Genomic DNA, 20470 nt, shown 5'->3' on the forward strand with positions numbered 1-20470 from the left:
CCGCCATTATTAGCCGCAGTAGCGCCTTGTGTCGAAGCACAGCAGAATCAAGTTTTGGACTGCCATAGGAGGTGATTCTATATGTGGGTGTGTCGTGTTCGTGGGGTGTGCCGTCTTCCCGATGCTGTGTAATGGACTGCGAGCTGTCTTAACGCGACGTGATATAGCATGCAGAAATGATTGTTGAGGCAGATACAGGCGTATCTTAAGCATCGAAGTTTGCCATGATTGCTGTAATTTCCGTTCTCATTGTTCTTAGTTGAACTCAGCGTCACAGGATATGTGCGTCACCGGCGCACCGCGCCTCCGGTTCTTTTCTTTTTTTTTTTTTTTTTTTTGTAAACAGGGATAGTTTCACGAACGGGTTAAAGCTCTCTCGTTGCGGTAAATCGATTTTCAGAACTACGCGTACGAACCGCAACATCGCAGCTCGGAGAAAGGGGGATGAAGTCTTGCTAAACATTACCTTCCGGGCGACATATTTTCGCAGCTAATTCAAGATTAATTATTTCTTTCTAACACTGTGGCTGACCCGCGCCCGCAGGTTGATGCCTACGCGTATACACAACGCGTTTAAATAATAATAATGAAAATAAAAGATACGTGCACCTCTCGAGTGTGATAGATAACCTTGAAGGAAGACAAATGGTTTTCTGTTAAACGAAACATTGCCGCAAGACGGCGGGCAACAGCGAAACCGGTTCGTGGCGCGCGTGCGCGCACGCACACACACATACACATTCACAAACGCGCGTGGCTGCTTCTTTGTATGTGCAGGCGGACTCTTCGCGCAAAGAAATCCATTGACCTCGTCTCGCCAGCGTTGGAAAGTACGAGGACGAATCAAAAAGTCCTTGCCTCTGTTTCTTCTTTAGCCAAACTACGGCTGTGAATGCGAAGTCAACATATTCAATCCCAGCGGTGGACCTTTCTTGAGTCGGCCCGGCCTTACATGCCGACAGCTCCGCGCCATGGCGCTGCTGTCAGCTGTTTAAGATGGCGGTTGCGCTTGACACGTCCACGGCGTACGAGCAACGAAAGTGTGATTCGTTTTCTCGGAGCGAGAGGACATCCGCAGGGAAATGCAGCCCACGTATGCATGGGAGAGGTGTCTCGCTTTCACAAGTGTGAGGTGGTGGTGTTGGGAGCTCGCAAAAGGGCAGCGAAGGCTTGCATGACAATGTGCCTTCGGCGAGACCGCGTGCGTCGCTGACCGACGAAAGCACCGGTCATTTTACTGGGAGAGTCTGGAGCACCCACCATACATTCCGGACCTCGCCTCTAGTGATTTCCGCGTTTTCGGTCCGCTGAAGAAGTTCCTGGCAGGAGAGCGATTCACGCGCAACGATGAAGCCAGAACAGCAGTTCGACGGTGGTTCCAGAATCGGCTGCACAGATCCTACCACAGGGTCATCTCAAATTTAGTGCTGCAATGGGACAAATGCCTGAACCGGTGTGAGGACTATGTGGGGAAATAGTGCAAGATACGTAGAATAGCACGAATATTTATAATTACATGTATGTGCCTTATTCTGGCTAATAAAAAATAGGGGCAAAGTCTTTCTGATTCACCCTCGTAAAATACTGCTGTTTTACATTACTTATATAGCGCATGTTTTCCTGCAGCCCGGGATCATATCAAGAAGAAAAGAAGAACGCGAACGAAAAATACTTTCTCGTATTTTTCGTAATCGTCTTCCCGTTTCAGTGAGACTGCAACGTAGCATGCAAGCAGCGTTTCGCTGACTACTGCCGGGTAATCCGAAACTGAAACTCCTAACAGGGCCGAGAATTCGCCTTCAGCGTCCGCCACCGGACAACCCCAGTGCGCAGCGCAATTCATCAGGCACTTCCTGTGAGCTACGCGATGAAGAATTTCTAAACGAAAAACAAGGGAAGAAAAAACCTGCTCGTGCATATCAAGTTCGTGCAGAATGCTGAATTTAAGATGTAGTGGAATAAACGTTTGCCAAAGGTTCTATCCTAGACACCGTTAAATTACACCACATTGCGGAATTCGACATCTTGTGTGCTCCGATTGGCTCAAAGGGCTGTCAAGGCCTCTGTGATTGGTTCAAAACGACAATATGGCGGAATTTGACCATGTTCGCAAAACCACACGAAGACTTGGAAGTGCTGTGTAGCTGCGATTAGCGAGGATGGATTAGTTTGATTCAGTGCCTCCTCTTGGAGTCGTGAAAGGCTTTCTGCGCAGAGTTGAACCGAAAACAGGAGAAACTAAAAAAAAATTAATGAATAAAACGCAGGCAGAGCGCTTCGCGTGTGTTATGTGTAATTCTGCGCCGAAAGCATGATCGGGGTTAACAATTCCAGTTCGCCGAAATCAGTAGCTTGTTAAGCTCCTGTCGGAACATTATTTTGGTGAAGAGCTTGTGGTAATTCTGATAAGAGCTTTTATATCTCACTGGTCAGTAAAAGATCAGCGTAGATTCAATTAGTTTCGTTCTCTTTAACTTTTCGTACATCTCGCGAACTTCCTTCGCTTTGTGCTGTCTCATATCTGTATGGTTGGCGATGACTACAAAGTACAAGGTCCTGCTTGGTTGACATCACCTGGCTTCGCTTCGTTCAGATTATTCAAGCCTATTCGGGACACCCTGTTATCAGGCCAGGGGCGTAAATTTACATTCGCGATGTGGCATTCACAATACGGATTTCATTTGATTGAGCGAAAACCATCTGAAACAGCTTTTAGCTACAATATTATTTTTATTTTTGTGTGTGTGTGTGTGTGAGATACGCCCGAAGTATACCGTAAGCTTGCGGGCCTTTGTGCACCGCAGACGTTGTGGAAAGGGATAAAAAAATAACTTAGGATCGTAAGAAGACGTACCACTTCTATGCTGGTGATATCGTGCAGCCTCTGCAACACGTCCTTCTTCTGGGTCCAGTTGAGTTTGATTAGACCGCAGATGGCCATACTGATGCTTGCCGCGGCGATCATTGACGCTGGCGACAGGATGAACTCGAATTCTGCACGAAACGAAGGAAGGGGGCGCTTTAGAAGCACATCGCGTTGCTCAAGAATAACGATAATGAGCAGTTGGGCATTCTTCAAATACAGAATGCAGCACAGACAACTACACCTATGCAGCGCTGTGTGCCCCGCATACTATGGGAATGCGTCATCACGGTTAGCAATCGTAGTTTACCCAAATGAAATACTGGGATTCGTAAATAGTATGCTGGGTATTGTAACAATAAGGCTTGAAGCATCTTTGTGTAATCTCGTCTACATGTTTTTTAACACGCATTTCGCACCAGACATTTTCAGCATAGTTCACCAGTCTCTGTGGTGACTGGATTGCCTGGACCCTTCTGGATTCGTTGACTTCACTAGAATCACGTCATCACCGTAGAACCGACCAGAATGTTTTTTTCGTTTATCTCAACAGGGGTGGAAGAGCTCCCTAAATTAATATTGAAAAACAGAACTCTTGGAGTTGCGCAAGTCCGAGCGCACCTTGTCAAGCTTTCGAATGCAGTTTCTGCCACCCGTCTACTGGTATATGTAATGAGGAAACCTACAATACCAACATGTAAATCTTGACTAAGTGCACAGCGATATCGAGGGAGAAAGGAATTACCCGCGATACTCGCGCTCGTAGCAAGCCGCAATCGCAACAGCCCACCGCAACTTTATTTCATTGTTCGCACCACAAAGCCTCGCTGTCATGAAACGAGATCATATAGAAACGGCAGGTACAGCGCCCTCGCTTGGAAAACCGTATGGTTCTTGCAGTACACGTCACGGTCATTACAACCGTCTTAAAGCCCGGTCATTACAGCGTTGCGTCGCTGATCAGCGAACCTAAACTCGTCATTCTTCTCTTCGTGGCAGCAAAGCTTAACCGACTCCTCTCTCTCTCTCTCTCTCCCTCTAATATTTTTTTTTTTTTTTTTTGCAGCTGACGAAAGATGAGGCGGGAGAGAAAGCGCGCTATTTTGACGGTTAGATCCGAGACAACGGAGCGCGTCGTCGGAGAGACACCGAGAAGGGATTCGTCTCCAGCTTGCCACCGCCTCCCCCATTTCGCCCCGTGGTCGTTAACCCAAGACGCCGTCGGCGTCGCCTCGGCGACGCCGATGATTCAGAGGTTACGCGGTCGCGGAGATGGTTTGCGGTGCGGTTTCTTTTTCTTTCGTTTCCAGCGATGGCGGGTGGTCGTAGCGCAGTGGTGATGCTAATAGCGGCTGGCTTCGTCGGGAACACCGCAGCATTGTGGCCTCGCGTCATTCACAGTGATGCACTGGTTCCACTGCGTTAGCTTCACAAATAGAGAGAGAGAGAGAGAGAGAGAGAGAGACATGTTACTGAGGTATTTCTGCCAGTCTTCCCGACGTCTTGCTCCATGGCATTTCCCGGCTTTGTCACACTGTGTATAGTCGTAAAAAAGTAATCGCCTGCTCGCGTCTGCGTCTCGGCGGTTACAGCATGTCGCGACGAGGATGACGCCTCTCTCTTTTTTTTCTTTCTTTCTTTGCTCTTTCTTTTTTTTTTCCTTCTCGTTCGCCACGGACCACACGCGCGCACATTAGCGGTTTGTCAAGGAGGTCGTGGTGACGAGCCAACGCCAGGCGAAGGACGATACAAGACAGCATAAGCGTATATACGCCAGAGACGCCGGCAGGGCTGGTGTTCCTGCTTCTTCTGGTTTCGTTACGAAGGTGCGATGCATGAGCTTGAACGAGAGGAGGAGGAGGTGAGATGGAGGAGAATGAGGACGTGTTCGCGTTTACGAGTGTACACTATACAGCAGAGCTGCATGGTTTATCTAGAGGTGTGGTGAGAGTTCAAGAAGCCATATTTCGAAGTAATAATGGTCGCACGAGAGCGTCGGGGAACTCGTGTTCGAGTCGCGTCACTCTCTCTCTCTCTATTTATTTTGTTGTTTCAATATATCTCGTGTCGCTTCATCTGGAATGCCCCACGCCGAGTGAAAGGGACAACCGGACGCGCGTGTGATGATGATGACACAGCCAAAACACACCCGAAGAAGCGGTTTGAAGAAAGAAATACAGTGAGCGAGCAGCAAGCAAGCAAGCATGTCAGCCGCTTCAGTGAGAGCGCTGTAGTACATTAAAATATTGCCCGAGCACCCAATGCACGAGCTTTCATGCATCTGCCAGAAGCAACTTCGTAGGTTGATTATCATTTAAAGAAACGTCATGAAAGCGCTTATACATTAGCATGAAGCTAGACAGTTCTTGGCGAATCTACTGACGGGTAGAGAAAGAGCCTTGCGAGGTAATCCCGAGGTCCCTCTAGCGGCAAAATGTGTCGCGCCTGGAGCTTTCACGTAAAAGTAGCTGTCTGATTCGGCTTCCCGAACAACAAAGCGTGTATAGTCACCGGCACATGCATGATAAGCGAACGTCGGCATAACATCAATGGGGAATCATTAGGACAGAAACCGGATGCTTTTCTTTCTTTCTTTCTTTCTTTCTTTCTTTCTTTCTTTCTTTCTTTCAGTCATTGTTGACACTTTTATACACTACGTCAAACATCAGTGCAGAACACCTAAGAACGACACCAAAAGAAACTGGGCCCAGAACCACGGAGGCCTAAATAAATTCAGAAGCCAGCGGTCGGTTATAACGAACGCAAACGCAACACCCGCGCCCTGCCTTCCTTCTCCATTGCGCAAAAGCAGATGCTCTTTTACAGTGCAATCTTCTGTCTTTTTTCTTGCTCAACAAAGACGCGAGTCAATGATCGTAGTCGACGGCGTTGACAGCGACGCTCGTAGGCAGCCTTAGCATTGAGTGTCGTTATAACTACGTAAAGCACTGACACGGGGGAGAATGCTCAACGAGAGAGAAAAAGAAATAGCAGTAGGATGGGTAAATGCAAAACCAAACGATAACGCATAAACAAACGCACGTCACCGCCCCCGCTTGTAAGACGAGCGTTAAGGATCCGACGCACCAAGCGCAGCACAATGGCGGGGCGATCTTCACTGATGCGAAAGACGTGAGCCAGTGTTCGTTCCCGTTTAAGAGAGAGAGAGAGAGACACACACACGGAAGCACAATGATCCGTGACCAGCATGGCCCAACACGGTGCTCGATATCGCCGTTAGGAAGAAGAAGGACCCGAAGCCCGTATGGGCGGCGAATGGAAGTAAGAGGGAGTGAAACGTACGCGCACGGCACACACGACTCCATTACGACAATTTCACGGTCTCGCGCGCATCGCGGCCCTCGTGCTCTTCGTACTGTTGCAACGCCCATTACGTGCGCGATCGGCCGTGAGCACAGTTGCGTGCAGTACGGCCCCGAGCCGATATGACCGTGACCGCCGCCGTGTACGCACAACAGCTGTGCTTCGGCCTGCATCGTGTTCATGAGGTGCGGAGGTGGCTCAGCCTATTGAAACTGAAAGTAGCGCGGCTGGGTCTCGAAAGAAAGAAACCGGAGGATGAGCTGAACCGTCACATTCTGTTTATTTTTTTTTTCTTGCTCATCTCATCGCAAGAGGTAGCCTTTTTTTTTTCTTCTATACCGGTCTAGTTAGGCCAGGCCCGTTCTCTTTTGGAATTACACGAACTGTATATACATTGTCACTGTCTGCGAACCACTCGCTTCTCTTTCGATGCACAGTACTAGGATTTGAGTTGCCGGTGGTTGCGACTTGCGGAGCGTATACTGTGTACGCTAAACGGACAGCTAAATGGTGGGCAGGTCTCTGTCACGGAGCGATCGCTGGAACTACGTAGGGCAAAGTGCGATATATGGCAGCTCTGCGAAGGAAGAGGATGAGGGTATGTTTTACTGCTGGCCACGGGTTGTATAACGTCCGTGCCGCGGATGTGCACCGTGGCATTGTTGTTGGAGGAGGGCAGGTAGCGGGGTAGCAGTTGTTGATGGGCCGGCGCGTTTGAGAAGGGCCTCCCCATCCACGCGTCCCTTGCCTTTCGCATTCGCCTTTGAACACTGTTTTATGGCCCTTGCTTTTATGGCCGCATTGTAGCCGCAAGTTCTCGCATGGTCGCGCACGTCGCAAACAAAGCCGTGACGTGCGAGTAACATTTTAGTTAACGATGGGAGTTGACGTCTTAATGCGGCAAACCTTAGCGGGGATTGGTCGGGGGTAACGCGCGTGATATTTATTTACGAAAACAAAACATCGTAGAACGATTCCATGCACTTTCTTCTTTCTTTTTCTAACAATTTTGCTCGGAATCTCTGCAGAATATTATTTTGTAAGCTGTAGCATCGAGAGACGCGCGTTAGACGCAACGTATTAACGTCTGCCCTGCATATACCTGTTTTTATCCCTTGAATTCGCTGCGTCAGCGTGCCCGTGGGCAAATTTGGCAAGTGTTGGTTCTGGACCACCGAAGGAAGCGCAAAAGCGGAGTGACAACGAGAATTCGATTTCTCGCCATGAAAGCGAGTGAAGACTGAAATATTATCGCACTCGGACAGCCGCGATTTCTGTGAACGGAACATTAATTTCACTACCTAATTTTTTAGGCGTTCGCCGATTGCTCGGCGTTGCGGGCGTAAAGAGGCGGTGCACGCCTCCGCTTTAAACGCGTAGACCGGTTGAGGGCACCACAAGCCATTTCGCCACAAGTTTCGCTTTAACAGGCGCCGCGCTTGTAGACTTCGAGTAACTACATAAGTCCGCGCAGACCGGTCTCGAAGCCTTACTAAACACAGCAATTACGCTCGCTCGGTCGTTGACGTACGCATCTTTTTTTCTTTCTTCCTCTTCTTCGGAACTAACCGGCAACGTGTTCTTCGCTCAGTCACTGCCAACCAGTATCCTGTGCCTCCCACACGCGAAGCGGCGACTTCACGAAGGCCGGAAAGGATTGTTCAAGGGCGTAAAGAGCAGTAGAGATCGGAGAACGAAATGAAACCAATAAATCGAGCAGTGAATTACATGCACGTTGGCATGTACGTAATATTCAACCTGAGCAGGGCAAGAGCAAAGAAAAAGGCTTAGCGCAATCAAAACCGAAACAAAAGGGGAAAGAAGGGGCTAGGAAAGCGTCACGATGCGTGCGCGCTCTTTTAAGACCGAAATGGATGGTCCCGGATTCTGCGCAGCAGCGGCTGGAGACGCAAAAGAAGGGTGTCGGCAGAGCATCTCCTCACGGCCTTTATTATTACTTTTTTTGCCATATATGCGCAGCTCTCGCAGGCCCATCATGAGCTCGCGGCGGCAGGCACCACGTGGGGAGCCTGCATACCACAGAAGCCAGACACGCAGACAAGCCAAGATGAGTCAAATAGAAAGGAAAGGCAAGACGGAGAGAGTTGCAGACGGGAAAAGAAGAGTACCGGCAGGGCCCGCGGAGCACGCACAACAGCGCCGTCTTGCGTCTGTGGTGAGGAAGAAGAAAAATCCCGATCAGCGCGCAAAGAAGAGGTGAGACGTGCAAGGAAACACCGGCATAAGAACAGCCGTGATTAAACAAATACTCGGCAGCGAGAGGTCATGCTAACCGCGAGGCGAAGAGAGAAAGGGCCAGCCAAGCACGTACTTACAAGCGCTAGCCCGGACACTGCAGCATGAATGGTTTGGCAGCAGACGGCAGCAGGGAAAAAAATGCACAAGACAAGCATAGCCAAAGGAAAAGGCAGGCCGTAAGAAAGGGCGTAGGGGCAATGAATTAGACGAGCACGTAGCCAAAACCTCTGAAGATGGGTTTCCGAAAAAAGATGGGCAGGGCCAAACTTCCTGGCCTGGGCGGAAGTTTCTGAGCCAGTTGGGCCACGTCGACTAAGCAGACGGCGTTAGAATGGCTAGAATTCCGGTCAGCCAGTACAAGAAACATTACGAGCTGTAACCTAAAAGAGCAACTATGCAGGGCCTATAACGGGCGTCTTTGAGGCATGGGCGTCGCTCAATGTCAGCTGGCGTCACCCCTCCCCCCTTCTCCTTCAATTTCGGGCCCTGCATACATGATCTGGTTGTTATCACCAAAAGAATGCTCGTGATATCTATTATCCGCGTTAGTCTATAGCCAAATTTTGGCCTGGCAAATAGCGAGGGTAATCACGTGGCATAAAATCAACTCGTCGACGCGGGGTCACCCTCGCCTGAAATAAACTGCCATTAAATTTCAGCGCGCATGGTCATCCCAAAGCACGTTTTCTAACAGCGCACACTAGCAGTGTGGGAAAGCAACCACGCACGAAGCCAGGCGTGTATGTTTGCGAAGCCACCTTACTTTGGACAGGCTTTCGGGCGCTGCGCACGAGCAACGCGGCAAAGACCCCACACCAGGGGCATGCCAACTCTCGGGGGCACGCAACGGAGAGAGAAACAGCTCCTCATGAATGGCTGGCTCCCCGCAGGTAAAAAGACGGTGTCGGGAAGGTCCCATCCTCGAACTGTATGCACGCGAAAGCAAGAAGGGCTCCACCCATAGAGTACGTGCCTTGCATTCGAACGTTTCGCGCTGTGCACCGAGATGATGCGGTAAAGCACGATGTGCAGTGCGTGTTCGCGCACTGTAAAGATTTGTTCGCCGATGTATATTTTCCCCCTTCCCCCATTGCCCACGGTGCCCTGCCCTTAGCCCTGTGCGACTGACGCCGTTTCTTTGAACGGAACCACCGAACCGTGAAGTTGTTCATATCAAGCTGTCTTTGCTGCATATCTGGATATTTCTTTCCTTAGTTTCTGTTTTCTTTCTTTCTTTCTTTCTTTCTTTCTTTTTTAGTTCAACAAGTTTTGCGAATTTCGGAAATTTACATGCCATTTCTTGCACTTCTTTATTCCCAGCTTACTGCATGCTAAACTTCTGGAGAGGTGAATACCAATTTGCGAACATCGTTGAGGTGTGTACATTGACGCGGCGAGTACCAAAAAAAGAAAAAAGGAAATATCTTAGTCACAGCCGTTTAAAAAACGAAAAGCGGCAACGGAGAGGGCATGGCCGGGTCGAAATTCTCAGTTGTACCACCGACGAAGCTCGGAGTGTGCGGTAGAGTGAAACAGGTTGGTCTCGTCGTGGAATGCCGGCGCGGAGCGGCTGTTGGCAAAGAGTTCGCCTTCCTTCGTCGTCTCCTTCGGTTCGGCGAACAACGAAGGACAAAATAAAAGCCGGGAGCCAAGACAAGAATGCGTCCCGTCGGCGCGAGCTAAAAAAATAGTAAGGAGAAAAACCAAACAAAATCGCACGAGAACATGGAAAGGAAGGGAGGAGGGAGGGACCGAATTGAGGAGCCAGACCTTCTGCTTCGATCAGCCCGCGGGATGAAAATGGCGCAAGGAAAAACAAGGCGTAAAAAAAAAGAAAGAAGTTTGGACACGCAACCACCACTAGGCGCTGTCAGGCCGCGAAGTCTTTGGCCGATAGTTCGAAGAGTCGTGCCACCGTGAAGGCAACGTATAGTGGGCGCTGCAGGACGGTCAGCTGAGACAGCTGTCCTCCTCCTCTCGTCCTATAGGGCACGCCGACGCTCCCGCCGCGCATTTCTCTCAACCGTCCTCGCCACCATATGACGCCCCCGGGGCCAGGACTGTCTACGCGACGGGCGGCGGCCAATTAAGAGGTCTGCGAACGCGTCAATGAATCCATTCGCGTCGTTCACTGCTTCCCAGCGCACGAGCCGGCATTCTTCCGTCCCCGCTGGCCGGCCGATGAAGACGCCGCCCGGAGAAAGCATCGATGTTGTTGGGCGTCTAGTGGAAGGCGTTGTTGGATCACATCAACTGTTGTTATTAAATATGGATCGCCTTGGCTATTCGTGAGAACCTGACGAACCTGCACGTTTTCTAGTCCCCGCTAGTGCTCTGAGCATGTTAGTTCGTGTTCTTGGAAACTCGGGATTTTCTATTCAAACGTCATGAGATAGCGCGTTGTTTTCTCCCTTTGGACATTAATCTCTGTCCTGAACAGTGAAGTTATACATGCAGAGCTAGCTACAGAACATTTGCTGCTATGAAGATACATAAGCATTTTTACAAATGTCGTGTACCTTGCAGTATTTGATGATATACACTGTTGACTCTTCTGGTATCATGTCTTGCAGTACTATTGTATTGAATACCTCCCCCTCCCCTCCGCCCTTATGTTCGAGTACGTCTTTTTAACACGCTAAAACAAACTAAAACCCTATTTTTCATGGACATGAAGGCATATCGATAGGTGCAGGAAGTCACTGACCCGACAGTGTCGATGACAACAGAGTCGCCGCTCCCGCCTGCATTCTTTCGCATTTGATTATCGCGGAAAACGCGTTCGTTGAAAGAAAGAAATACCAGTTCGGTCATTCCATCGTTCGTCCATTGACGGCTCTCGAAGGCTTGACTAGTGAGGTGGCAGAGAGTGAGACTGAGAGAGAAAAAGAGAGAAAGAGAAAACAACAAGACCTGTCCCTACGTCGCGCACTTATCAACGCCGATTAAGAAAATTGGCGTTGAGGACGCGATTAAGGCCGCAGTGGCCCAACGAATGCGTGTTTTCGCTCCAGGTCGCCCGCGCACCCTGTCATTTCAACCTTCCCACGCTGTTGTCCGTGTGGCTGGCTCGACCCCCCCACCCTTTAAGCACCCACAAGTGAACCCCACCGCTCCCCCCCCCCCCCCCCCCGTATGCACACCTTCGATGACCCTAGCAAGCGTGGGACACCCCCTCACTTTCTTGCGCAGTTCCCGATACTTAATCACCCGTGGGCGGCAGGATCGAGGGGAGTTGAACTGCAGTGGCGGGTCTTGGTCAAACGCTAAAATATTCAGAGCTCGAGTAATCTCGAGTCGCCGCTTCGACAGGCGGAAAAATTGACCAATACTACGGAAACGCTTGGCTGACTGAAGCAAACAGCTCGGCTCTTTACAAGGTCCTGAAAGGCGAAGACTATACGAGCAACACGAGAACAAGGTAAAAGCGGGAGCCAACGTTTCGACAAGTGGACTTGTCTTTTTCAAAGTGTCATATCTTCAAGACAAGTGCACTTGTCGAAACGTTGGCTCCCGCTTTTACCTTGCTTTCGTTCTGCTCATCGTCTTGAATTTCCATCTCCCGCCTTCACCGTGTTTTCCCTGAAAAGCGAAGAGTCACATAAAGCAGAAGGAAAGCCTCTCCTTCCTGGCACCAATGTGCAGTCTACCTTTCAAGTTTGATGATCTCCAGGTTTTGAAGTTACCAAGAAGGGTTCTTACTGCGGGGCATGAAGCACTTTATTAGTACTAAGTATATGCATAAACATTCTTTTTTTTTCATTTAGGTATAATTTCATTTAGGAGATATCCTGCACACATCATTACGCACTTAATTTTAACCGACTCGCTTATTTATCTGCGCCAACACAAGAAGAGCGCAGGTAGAACCTCCTCCACGTGTGCCTCTTTTCGCGGCCCATTAAAGCAACGCGCATCATGAGCTCATCGAGCATTTTCGTGACACAATTATTACATCTCTACGACACGCAAAGCACAAGTCCGAACGACCGGAACGTGTCTGCGCCTATCGTGACAAAGCAAGCCGAAAGCGGTATAGCAGCGCCATACTTTTGCAAAATCATGCACGATATTCAATGGCATCTCAACAAAAAACGCTACAGAACGCTAAAGAAAATCGATAGCGGCATATTACAAACAGGAGGCAATCGATGAGCGAAAGAAAAAAATTGCGCTTTTCTCCCGGGCGCATAATGATAATAGAAACACCGGGAGATGCCTCTAATTAAAACGGTCTTAAAAGGCCCACAAGCGCTCGGGTCTCGCCCGTGCAATTACGCAAGAGAGACAGAGAGAGAGAGAGAGAGAGCCCCCCAGGAGGGGCGTTGCGCTGGCGGCGGCGGCGGCGGCGGCGACAAGGGAGTAAACGCGCTTACAGGGGGGTGTTCGCGGGGGGGTTTGCTGCAGGGTGTCCCCGACAGAAAAAAACGACCTTGAAGCCGGGCGCTCTCCCCTCTCGAGCTTACTGCTAGCAAAGAGCCATTACGCGCTTGTTATATACACTCTCCTGTGGCTATCTATCGTTTTCTTCTTCTTTGGCTGATATTGCGCCTTGTTTGTCAGGCAATTCCGGTACTTCGATGGCCGTCGTTGAAGGCTTTTGACTCTCTACACCTCCTCCTCCTCTCTATTGGAAAGGGTATGGCGTACCCGTAGGCATGCATTTGTCACTTGTGCAACGCGCCCGCAAGAGCTGCGTTTACCGTGGCGTTGTACTGCGGCTTCCTTTAGCTTTCTCGTGTTTTTTTCTCTCGTCTTCCTTGCTGTCACACTATCCTCGCGACACCGCGCTGCCCTGTATTTAGAGCTGCCGAGTGATTGGGTGAAAAATAGGAGAGGTGATCTCTTATCTTCGACGCTGATTGCGTGCGCCGTCATCTCTTATGTATATGTGTTCGGCCCGGGCGGCGGCGTGGGAACGTCGTTAATAACGGTCATTTAGGCTTAGGCCAGAGCCGTGGCGCCCTTCTGCGATGCCGTCTCTGCGCAGGTTCCGAGCGCAGACTCAAAGGGGAAGCCGCCGGCATAGTGTACGGCCGTATGTGTGGACATTCCACGCGGGCCACTGTCTGCACCACGAAGTGGCCGAACTAAGTCCATCTGCCTAAAGCTCTCACGGCTAACTGCGCCTCCTGGAATAAAAGAAATCTCATAACTTAAAGGAACGTTTAAATTGCGTTTCACAGCCACCTCGACGCACTGCATCAGCAAGTAGCAGCGAAAGTCCCCGCACCGCATTCACGGAGAAGTCGTTAGGTGCTCTATGCCTTTGGCTGGCCGCCTTCACAGGGCCTTCGCGAACCATTTGGTGCCGCATCGCGATTGGTTGGAATTTGCTCCTACGAACAATTTTAGCCTAAGAGCATTTTTGTGTATGCGAACCTTGGAACCCAGGGCCGAGATGACTGCGCTTTCCTCGCCTTTGACCCCCCCCCCCCCCCCCCCCAACCTTTTTGTCTCCCGTTCGCGAGACACGTCAAATGAGCGCAAAGGAAGGAGAGAAGGATGCAGATTACGTAAGAGAGTGTACGTCGCGCGCGCGCGTGGAGGAAGAGATTCGCTTGTTCCTGTCGTCATCACACTTCCCGTAGCCGCCTGGAGAACTCACGTACAACTCGCAGCTGGAGTTGGAAAGATAGCGTCGCGAACGAATACCGCAGAATCCAGAATACAAGCCGAAGCTTTTACTAGAATAATAAAGAAAGTACGTTTTCAAGAGTCTCTCAAGAGATAGGATCGCATGCGAACACGCCGGTAAAAATTCAGGAGACCTCTTCTCTACTACCACAACTGTGGTCTCACGTTTCAGGGTTCTAATTCAAAAACTTAAACAATGATCTCCGTTAAGGTAGCTGCAAATTGTGAGCACTTGAAATGATTTCGCACAAATTTGGTTGACGCGAACGTGTTGGTCGAACACTGAACTAACGTCATGAGAATCTGGAGCGTTCTTTTTTTTCTGAACGTGCAGCCCCGCGGCAGCTTGCGTCACTAATGACGTCGGGGCACATTTTATCCATGGGTGCCTTAGTTTAGCTTAGAAAAGTGCTTAATTCACAATACGTTTCGTCAGGTTCGATTACCTATTTTTGCTCTATGGCCTAAGCAATGTAACACTGGCGTACCTCTTGCCTCAAAGGGTAGACAGATGCCTTGTTAATCATCCCTCCATCGACTTATATAACTGCTCTTTTTTCCCCTCCGCTTGCCGTATCGCGTGTCGGAAGTGTAGGTGTGTTATACACACGACTTCCTTGCGGCACACAGGCCGACTGTGTAACAAGTGCCTTGCTCCAGAGCCCTTCATTGACGGAGTCGGGTTTCACAGGATGCAGCTAAAAAAGATATAAACATGGGGCGCCACTAGAAGCGACAGCGGCAAAGCAAAAAACAAAAAAAACTGGGACAGGATGAGAGAAAGGACGTGATTGCGAGGCAGATCCGCTGCCAAGCAGTTTTGAGGCGTGTGTACCAGCTTCATTTCTTTTTCTCTTCTTATTTGTTTTTGCTTTTACGCAATCACAGTTTAGTTCTAAGTTTTTTTTATCCTCAACTGAACCGTGCACAGCGCAGACAACTTCTCGCACGGTGTTCTTACGAGTAGCAGTTCCTCTTTCTCCTACTCGGCGTTTTGAAAGGCTCGAAGTATTTCAGCTTGGAAGTTTTTAAGCAGCGGAGCTGAGTATGAATACGTGCAAATGTCTGCCCACTCGACTGAAATTCGACCGCATATTTGCGTTCGCCTTATTCAGCTGGGGGATAATAAAGTACAAGTCGAGAATGAGCAATGTGCAGCCTGGCTTCTCTAAGGATATAGATGATTCTTACGTGTTCACACGTTAGCAGCCACAGAGATGAAGTAACTTCAAGACCTTGCCTGCCTTTCTTTTATACCATAGAAGGCACTATAACCAAGAAGAAATACTACAAGCTGCAACACTTGATGCACCAAAGTAGCGCAGCAGTTGAGTAAAGTCGGGGTGAATCCGTTAACGAGAAAGAAAGCTACTCTAACAAAAACTGTCAGATGTTAAGAAAACTAAGTGCGTCGTGAAGGGGTATACGTCGCCAGACAGTGACTCGTGACGCACCAAAAGCTGCGTGTTCTGTTAAAATCGTAGTGAAGAGGAGCAAAAGAAAGTATGGAAGGTACACCTGCCGATTCACTGTGTGCACTGAAATACACGTATGAGGTCATCGCGATGTGACAAAGCTTGACGTAGGGCTGTGTGGTCGGGTGCGTCTGATGACGGGGCTTTCTCGGAGCACGCCCCGTACAGAGATAGAAGCTCGGGGCCGGACCCTTTGTAGAAGCAACACATCGCTTCGAACAATGGAAAATTGCGCCCGCGAAAGCGTAGTCGTCAACGTTGTACTTTCTCTCCTCGACGTCCCGCCGAAATGTTGCTGCTAGGAAAAGATACCAAGGGCGGTAGCCACAAACAGAGACGCTTTCCTTTAACGGTTTCGTATATAGACTGTACGTACAGAAGCTGACCTTTAAGTTTTTATAGCAAACGGCAGTTTTCGAGGAAAGGAAAGAAATAGATTAGAACAGTGTCCTTGCGGGACAATGACAAAGAAATTGGGCTGGGCCCCGGACAATGGGGAGGGCACCAGCGGTGCGCTTCCTCCGTAGACAGGCCGCCGGATCTCGACCCGGATCTTGATGGGCCGGGCGCTTCTCACTCGTCGGCACTCAGTGACAAAGACAACGGCCATTCAGAGCTAGGAGAAGACACAACAGCGGAAGTTTTGGGCGTGAACACCTGTAGACAACGGTGGCTCAGCGAGAAGTGGCGCCTCGGCGTCTCTCACTCCGGAGCTCTAATAAACGTAGTGGTGCATGTGTGTGCGTGTGTATGTTTAGCGCTTGTTCTGGCAACAATAGCCTGCGTTGAGTAGCCGGAATACCTTTGGCGGAAGTTTGTGAACGATGCAGCGTTGTTGGTCCGATTTAAGAACTGCTTTGAAAGTCGTCCTTCGCCACGTTTCTAGAACGGTTCAGCCCTTACGGTCGTCGACTTCCATGAGTGGTGAAGCGGTTGTTCGCCGTACTACTTGCAGCCTCTTGATCGACGCGCCATCTCATTCCCGTTTCTCAAAAGATGGAAGAACGACACCGTAAAACTGAGTAGAGAACTGCACTATATGCAGTTTCTCGGTTTGTACGCTAACTTTTTGCAAACTTGCTTACGGTTAAAATTTAGCTTTGCTATATCATCATTTAGCCTGACTCGCCAGAATGCTTATAGCGCCACTACAGTTGAGCCAGCCGCAGCGATGAAACAGAGGAGCATGCACCTCTCTCGAGCTGGGCTACGGTATCCCCTCTTCTGCCGTTCGAGGAGCCTTCTCTTGAGACGTCGCCGTGAAACAATGAGACCACGTAACCACAGAAAAAAAAGTCGGCACGAAACACACAAGCATTCCCACGAGCCTCCATCCGAGTACGCTAACTATCCTATACTTCACCGTATTGAAGCCGGACAACGCGGCGACGGAGATGTACCAGTGTTTGCCCACAGTTACACCCCCTTCAATCGTGGCCCGACATTCAAGTGCCACAGGATACAGAGAAAAGAAGCTATTCTCTGCCCAAGTGTAACACGAGAGAGAGGGCAGCAATGACGTGGCTCCTGTGAATGACGCACGGACTTGCCGACTGGTCGGTGAGGGCTACTACCACCACTGCACACGTGTGGTTCGAATGCGTCGTATACGTGTGCGTGTGTACATTTTACAAACAGAGAAAACGCACCACGTATGTAACGTTCTAGCTCCGCAGCAGCACAATCAGAAGTCAGAAGAGCTTTTTTCTGAATGGTGGCGGTGGTCGTGGTTCTTGAATGGAAGGAGGCGTATGGTTCGTCGGTCGGTGCGGCGGGCTGGGCTGATCACATGTATACGAGGGTCTCGACGGAAAGCGCCCGCGCGTACATTACCGCCAGCACATCCGCGTTCGCCGCCGCATTATGGGCCTTTAGACGTCGTCTCCGTCGCTTCTGGAGCCACCCGAATCGCCGCTGCTCGACGGCTTCGCTATAGGCGAGGGCAGAGGAGTCAGCGCGCCAGCAACAGCGAGAGAGCCGGCTAGCTTGCTTGCTTGCTAGCTGTTGTTGCTGCTGCTGCTGCAGCCGCGAAAAGGGGCGGAGGCAAGAATTTCCTCGAAGACAGGAAGTGAACGGCGGCCGGGCCGGCGCTGCGGACTGTGCGCGATCCTTGAGCCGTCGGCGCGCTTCGGAGTTACGTTCACCGCCGTTGGCGTTCACGAACCCGTCGAGCAAGGAAAGAAGGCGACAGCAATGCCTACGCAATCAGCACGCATGGTGCCGCGCTTTCTCACAGATATTAACATAAACATCTTTGTAGAAAGTGTACAGACCTTTTGTCGTTCTTACCTGAACTCTAGAGATTTATCTGTTGATCGCCTAGGCATTCGTCGAGTAAGCTTTTGGTCATATAGTGCTTATGGAGAATAACAACTTGCTCAGACCTGTGTGGATATAGACTTCTGACGACTTTTGTTTGTAGACATAACCTTCTAACGTGTTGACAAAGAGCAAGTATACGAGAAGACAAAGTGCCTGGGAAAACCACATATAGACAGTGTATAGATTTTCTCAAGTGAGTTTGGCTATGCTGGGTTACGTATGCTCGTAAGCTGTGCCTTTCCATCCAGTGAGTAGTTGATATGGAAAAATTAGTGCTGGGTGGGCACGCGCTGCGCTGACCTGATCTCGAGGGGGTTCGGTAACGTGCTGTCGGTGCGACCTCTCTGCCTCGTAGCGGGGGCTTACAAAAAGGAGGGCATAGTTCCAACGGCGTTGCACGGAACTCTTGTCAAGAGGTTTTGAAAGATGACGAGTACTCTTATACTACGGCGTGTGCATGTCTGCGGCAACCCTCTGGGACGGCGAAGGGCGTCGGGTGGTGCTGCTGGCTAAAGAGGAGCAGACGGGGTAGGGGGGTCTATGGGGGGTGGGGGGCTGGGTAAAGCCGATTCTCGGGAATCCGGGCTCATCAAGAAAAAAGGAGGATAGCAGGCTTCGCTTGTCTGGCGCGTGCTTGACGCCGACGATGGCGACCCTCGGCATTTGCGGGGGCGGACGTGAAGGGAACGCTCATCTCCGCATCATTTATCCCGTCGCCACCACTGCCACACCGACACCCCTGCGTTGGGTCCTCCGGGAGAGAGTCCGGCGAGCTTCCTCTCATTGTCGAAGAAGCTGTTGACGTGTGCGGCGCCCCCGTGTTGCTTTCAGCGATGGTCACGGCATCTATTTGAAGCGCGTGACCTACTATAATAAGGGATGGTCCGGACCTCCCTGCCTTGCCCCTTTGTGTTCAAGATTACGGAAGAAGGATTGCCTATCTTTCGTAGCTCCTGGATCCGTGCCTCCCCATTAGCTACAGATCTCCTCTTTAATGTATACGATATAGAAAGGGAGATTGGCAGTGGGACGGCCCTCACCCTGCAGTCCCCCTTCCCCCGCCCATCACGTTTCTACGGTGGATTCTCAGTTTCGGGTTGGACATCAGGGCGGGGTAGCTTGGCGTGAAACCTCAAAACTATAAATAACCCCCCGCCAACCATTAAGAGGTGAATCGGCACGACCTCACTATCTAGTTAGCTGGCGCGGTTACCAACAAGGATTACTGCCCTATAAATATCGTGCAACTGGTTTTTCGACACGGTATTGTTACGCTTGGCTCAACGGCGTTCGCCGTTCAAAGCCTGTTTTTATAGTAGGTTCTCCAAAAGCAACAGGTTGGTGGCAGAGCCTCATCCGAGTTTTCTGCGACTGACGCCGCGCACTGAGATTACAGTCTGCTTATTAGTCCTCCAAGGTAACTTCGTTTAAAGACCTTTCATTTGCTAACAAACGTCAATTGCGATATTATTCAAGGAGTACTTTCTTTGCTAGCTCTACACGATCGTTAGCAAGCGACGACGTTGCTTTTATGTCTGACAGAAGGCTGCTGCACTCCAATCGTCGCTTCAGTGCAAAGCACGCTTCTTGCTTGTGTGCTAGGCTTGCGTTTGCATGCGAGAGGTTTTGAGCTCTGTACACTGCAATGTGTTTACCAGGGAGATTCTATTGTGCATATCTCAAAACAATAAAGGATGTTGGGATGTCTGTCAAACTTTCCTCGCCTATAGTCTCCAGAACCTTCACATGAATTGTCACGTGAACACTCATCACTCCGGAACGAGGACAACGTGTTCCCGCGGTAAGCACTGGCGATCGGTCGGTGGTTGATGACTCCGCTGTGCTTCCTTCTTGGAGGCCGAAAGAGCGAAAAGAAAGCAAAGAGATGGCGCTGCATCACCTCGCGTCATCATCTTCGTCGTGAGTAGGCGTGCAAGCACTGAGATCAGCCTGCTGCGTGGAAAAGGCAGGGGGGGGGGGGGGGGGGTTGGCTGCGCATTTAGCGGCGGAGAGGAGAGCAGACTCAAATCTCGGCGCGCACTCATGGCCACTGACTCGCGCATAGGCATGCGGCGGCGCATGCGGCCAGCATCTGTCCACCCCGGCAATGACTCCAGCAGAGTTCCCTTCTCGTGCTTCTGCCGCGCCGCTGACCTTGGAGTGACGACCTCCCGAGGCGCGCTGCTGCCGGCCGAGCTGCCATCGCGATGATCCTGCCATCTTGGCAGGCTGCGCCTCGTTTGGAGGGGCAAGGATGGTGGCTGGGCAGCGGATGAATCAATGGAGCAGCGTTCAGGCCAACCCCCCGCCTACTTGGCCCTCGCCCGCCCTCCCCCACTAAGGCCGACACCCCGGAGACGGCAGAGACGGTCTGTGACACCGTGGCCGTCGGGCTTTGGACTGCGGCACAGTGACCCCTATGCGAGTCCGCGCAGAGCAGCGAGCCTGCAGTGATTGACGCTGCCGTCGTTGCTGGGCTTGAATGTGTATAAGGAGGGAGAGCCCTTCCTATCTGTCTCGTCGTTCCTCGTGCCCATCTCCGCCTCGTTGGTTTCAATGGAGGAAGTGGTGGGACGGGGATTTGGTTACT

At 50.7% G+C, this 20470-nt stretch overlaps 1 protein-coding gene across 2 annotated transcripts in view; it reads right to left on the bottom strand.

Moving 5' to 3' along the window:
- Positions 1–20470, bottom strand: part of LOC126544898 (G1/S-specific cyclin-D2-like) — a 357628-nt gene that overhangs the window by 10215 nt on the left and 326943 nt on the right. For both annotated transcript variants that reach the window (XM_050192430.3, XM_050192432.3), the window contains one exon: positions 2855–2994. In XM_050192430.3, coding sequence (XP_050048387.1) covers positions 2855–2994 — 140 coding nt within the window. The remainder of the gene's footprint in view (positions 1–2854; positions 2995–20470) is intronic.

This window comes from Dermacentor andersoni, chromosome 10, assembly GCF_023375885.2.
Source record: "Dermacentor andersoni chromosome 10, qqDerAnde1_hic_scaffold, whole genome shotgun sequence".
NCBI lineage: Eukaryota > Metazoa > Arthropoda > Arachnida > Ixodida > Ixodidae > Dermacentor > Dermacentor andersoni.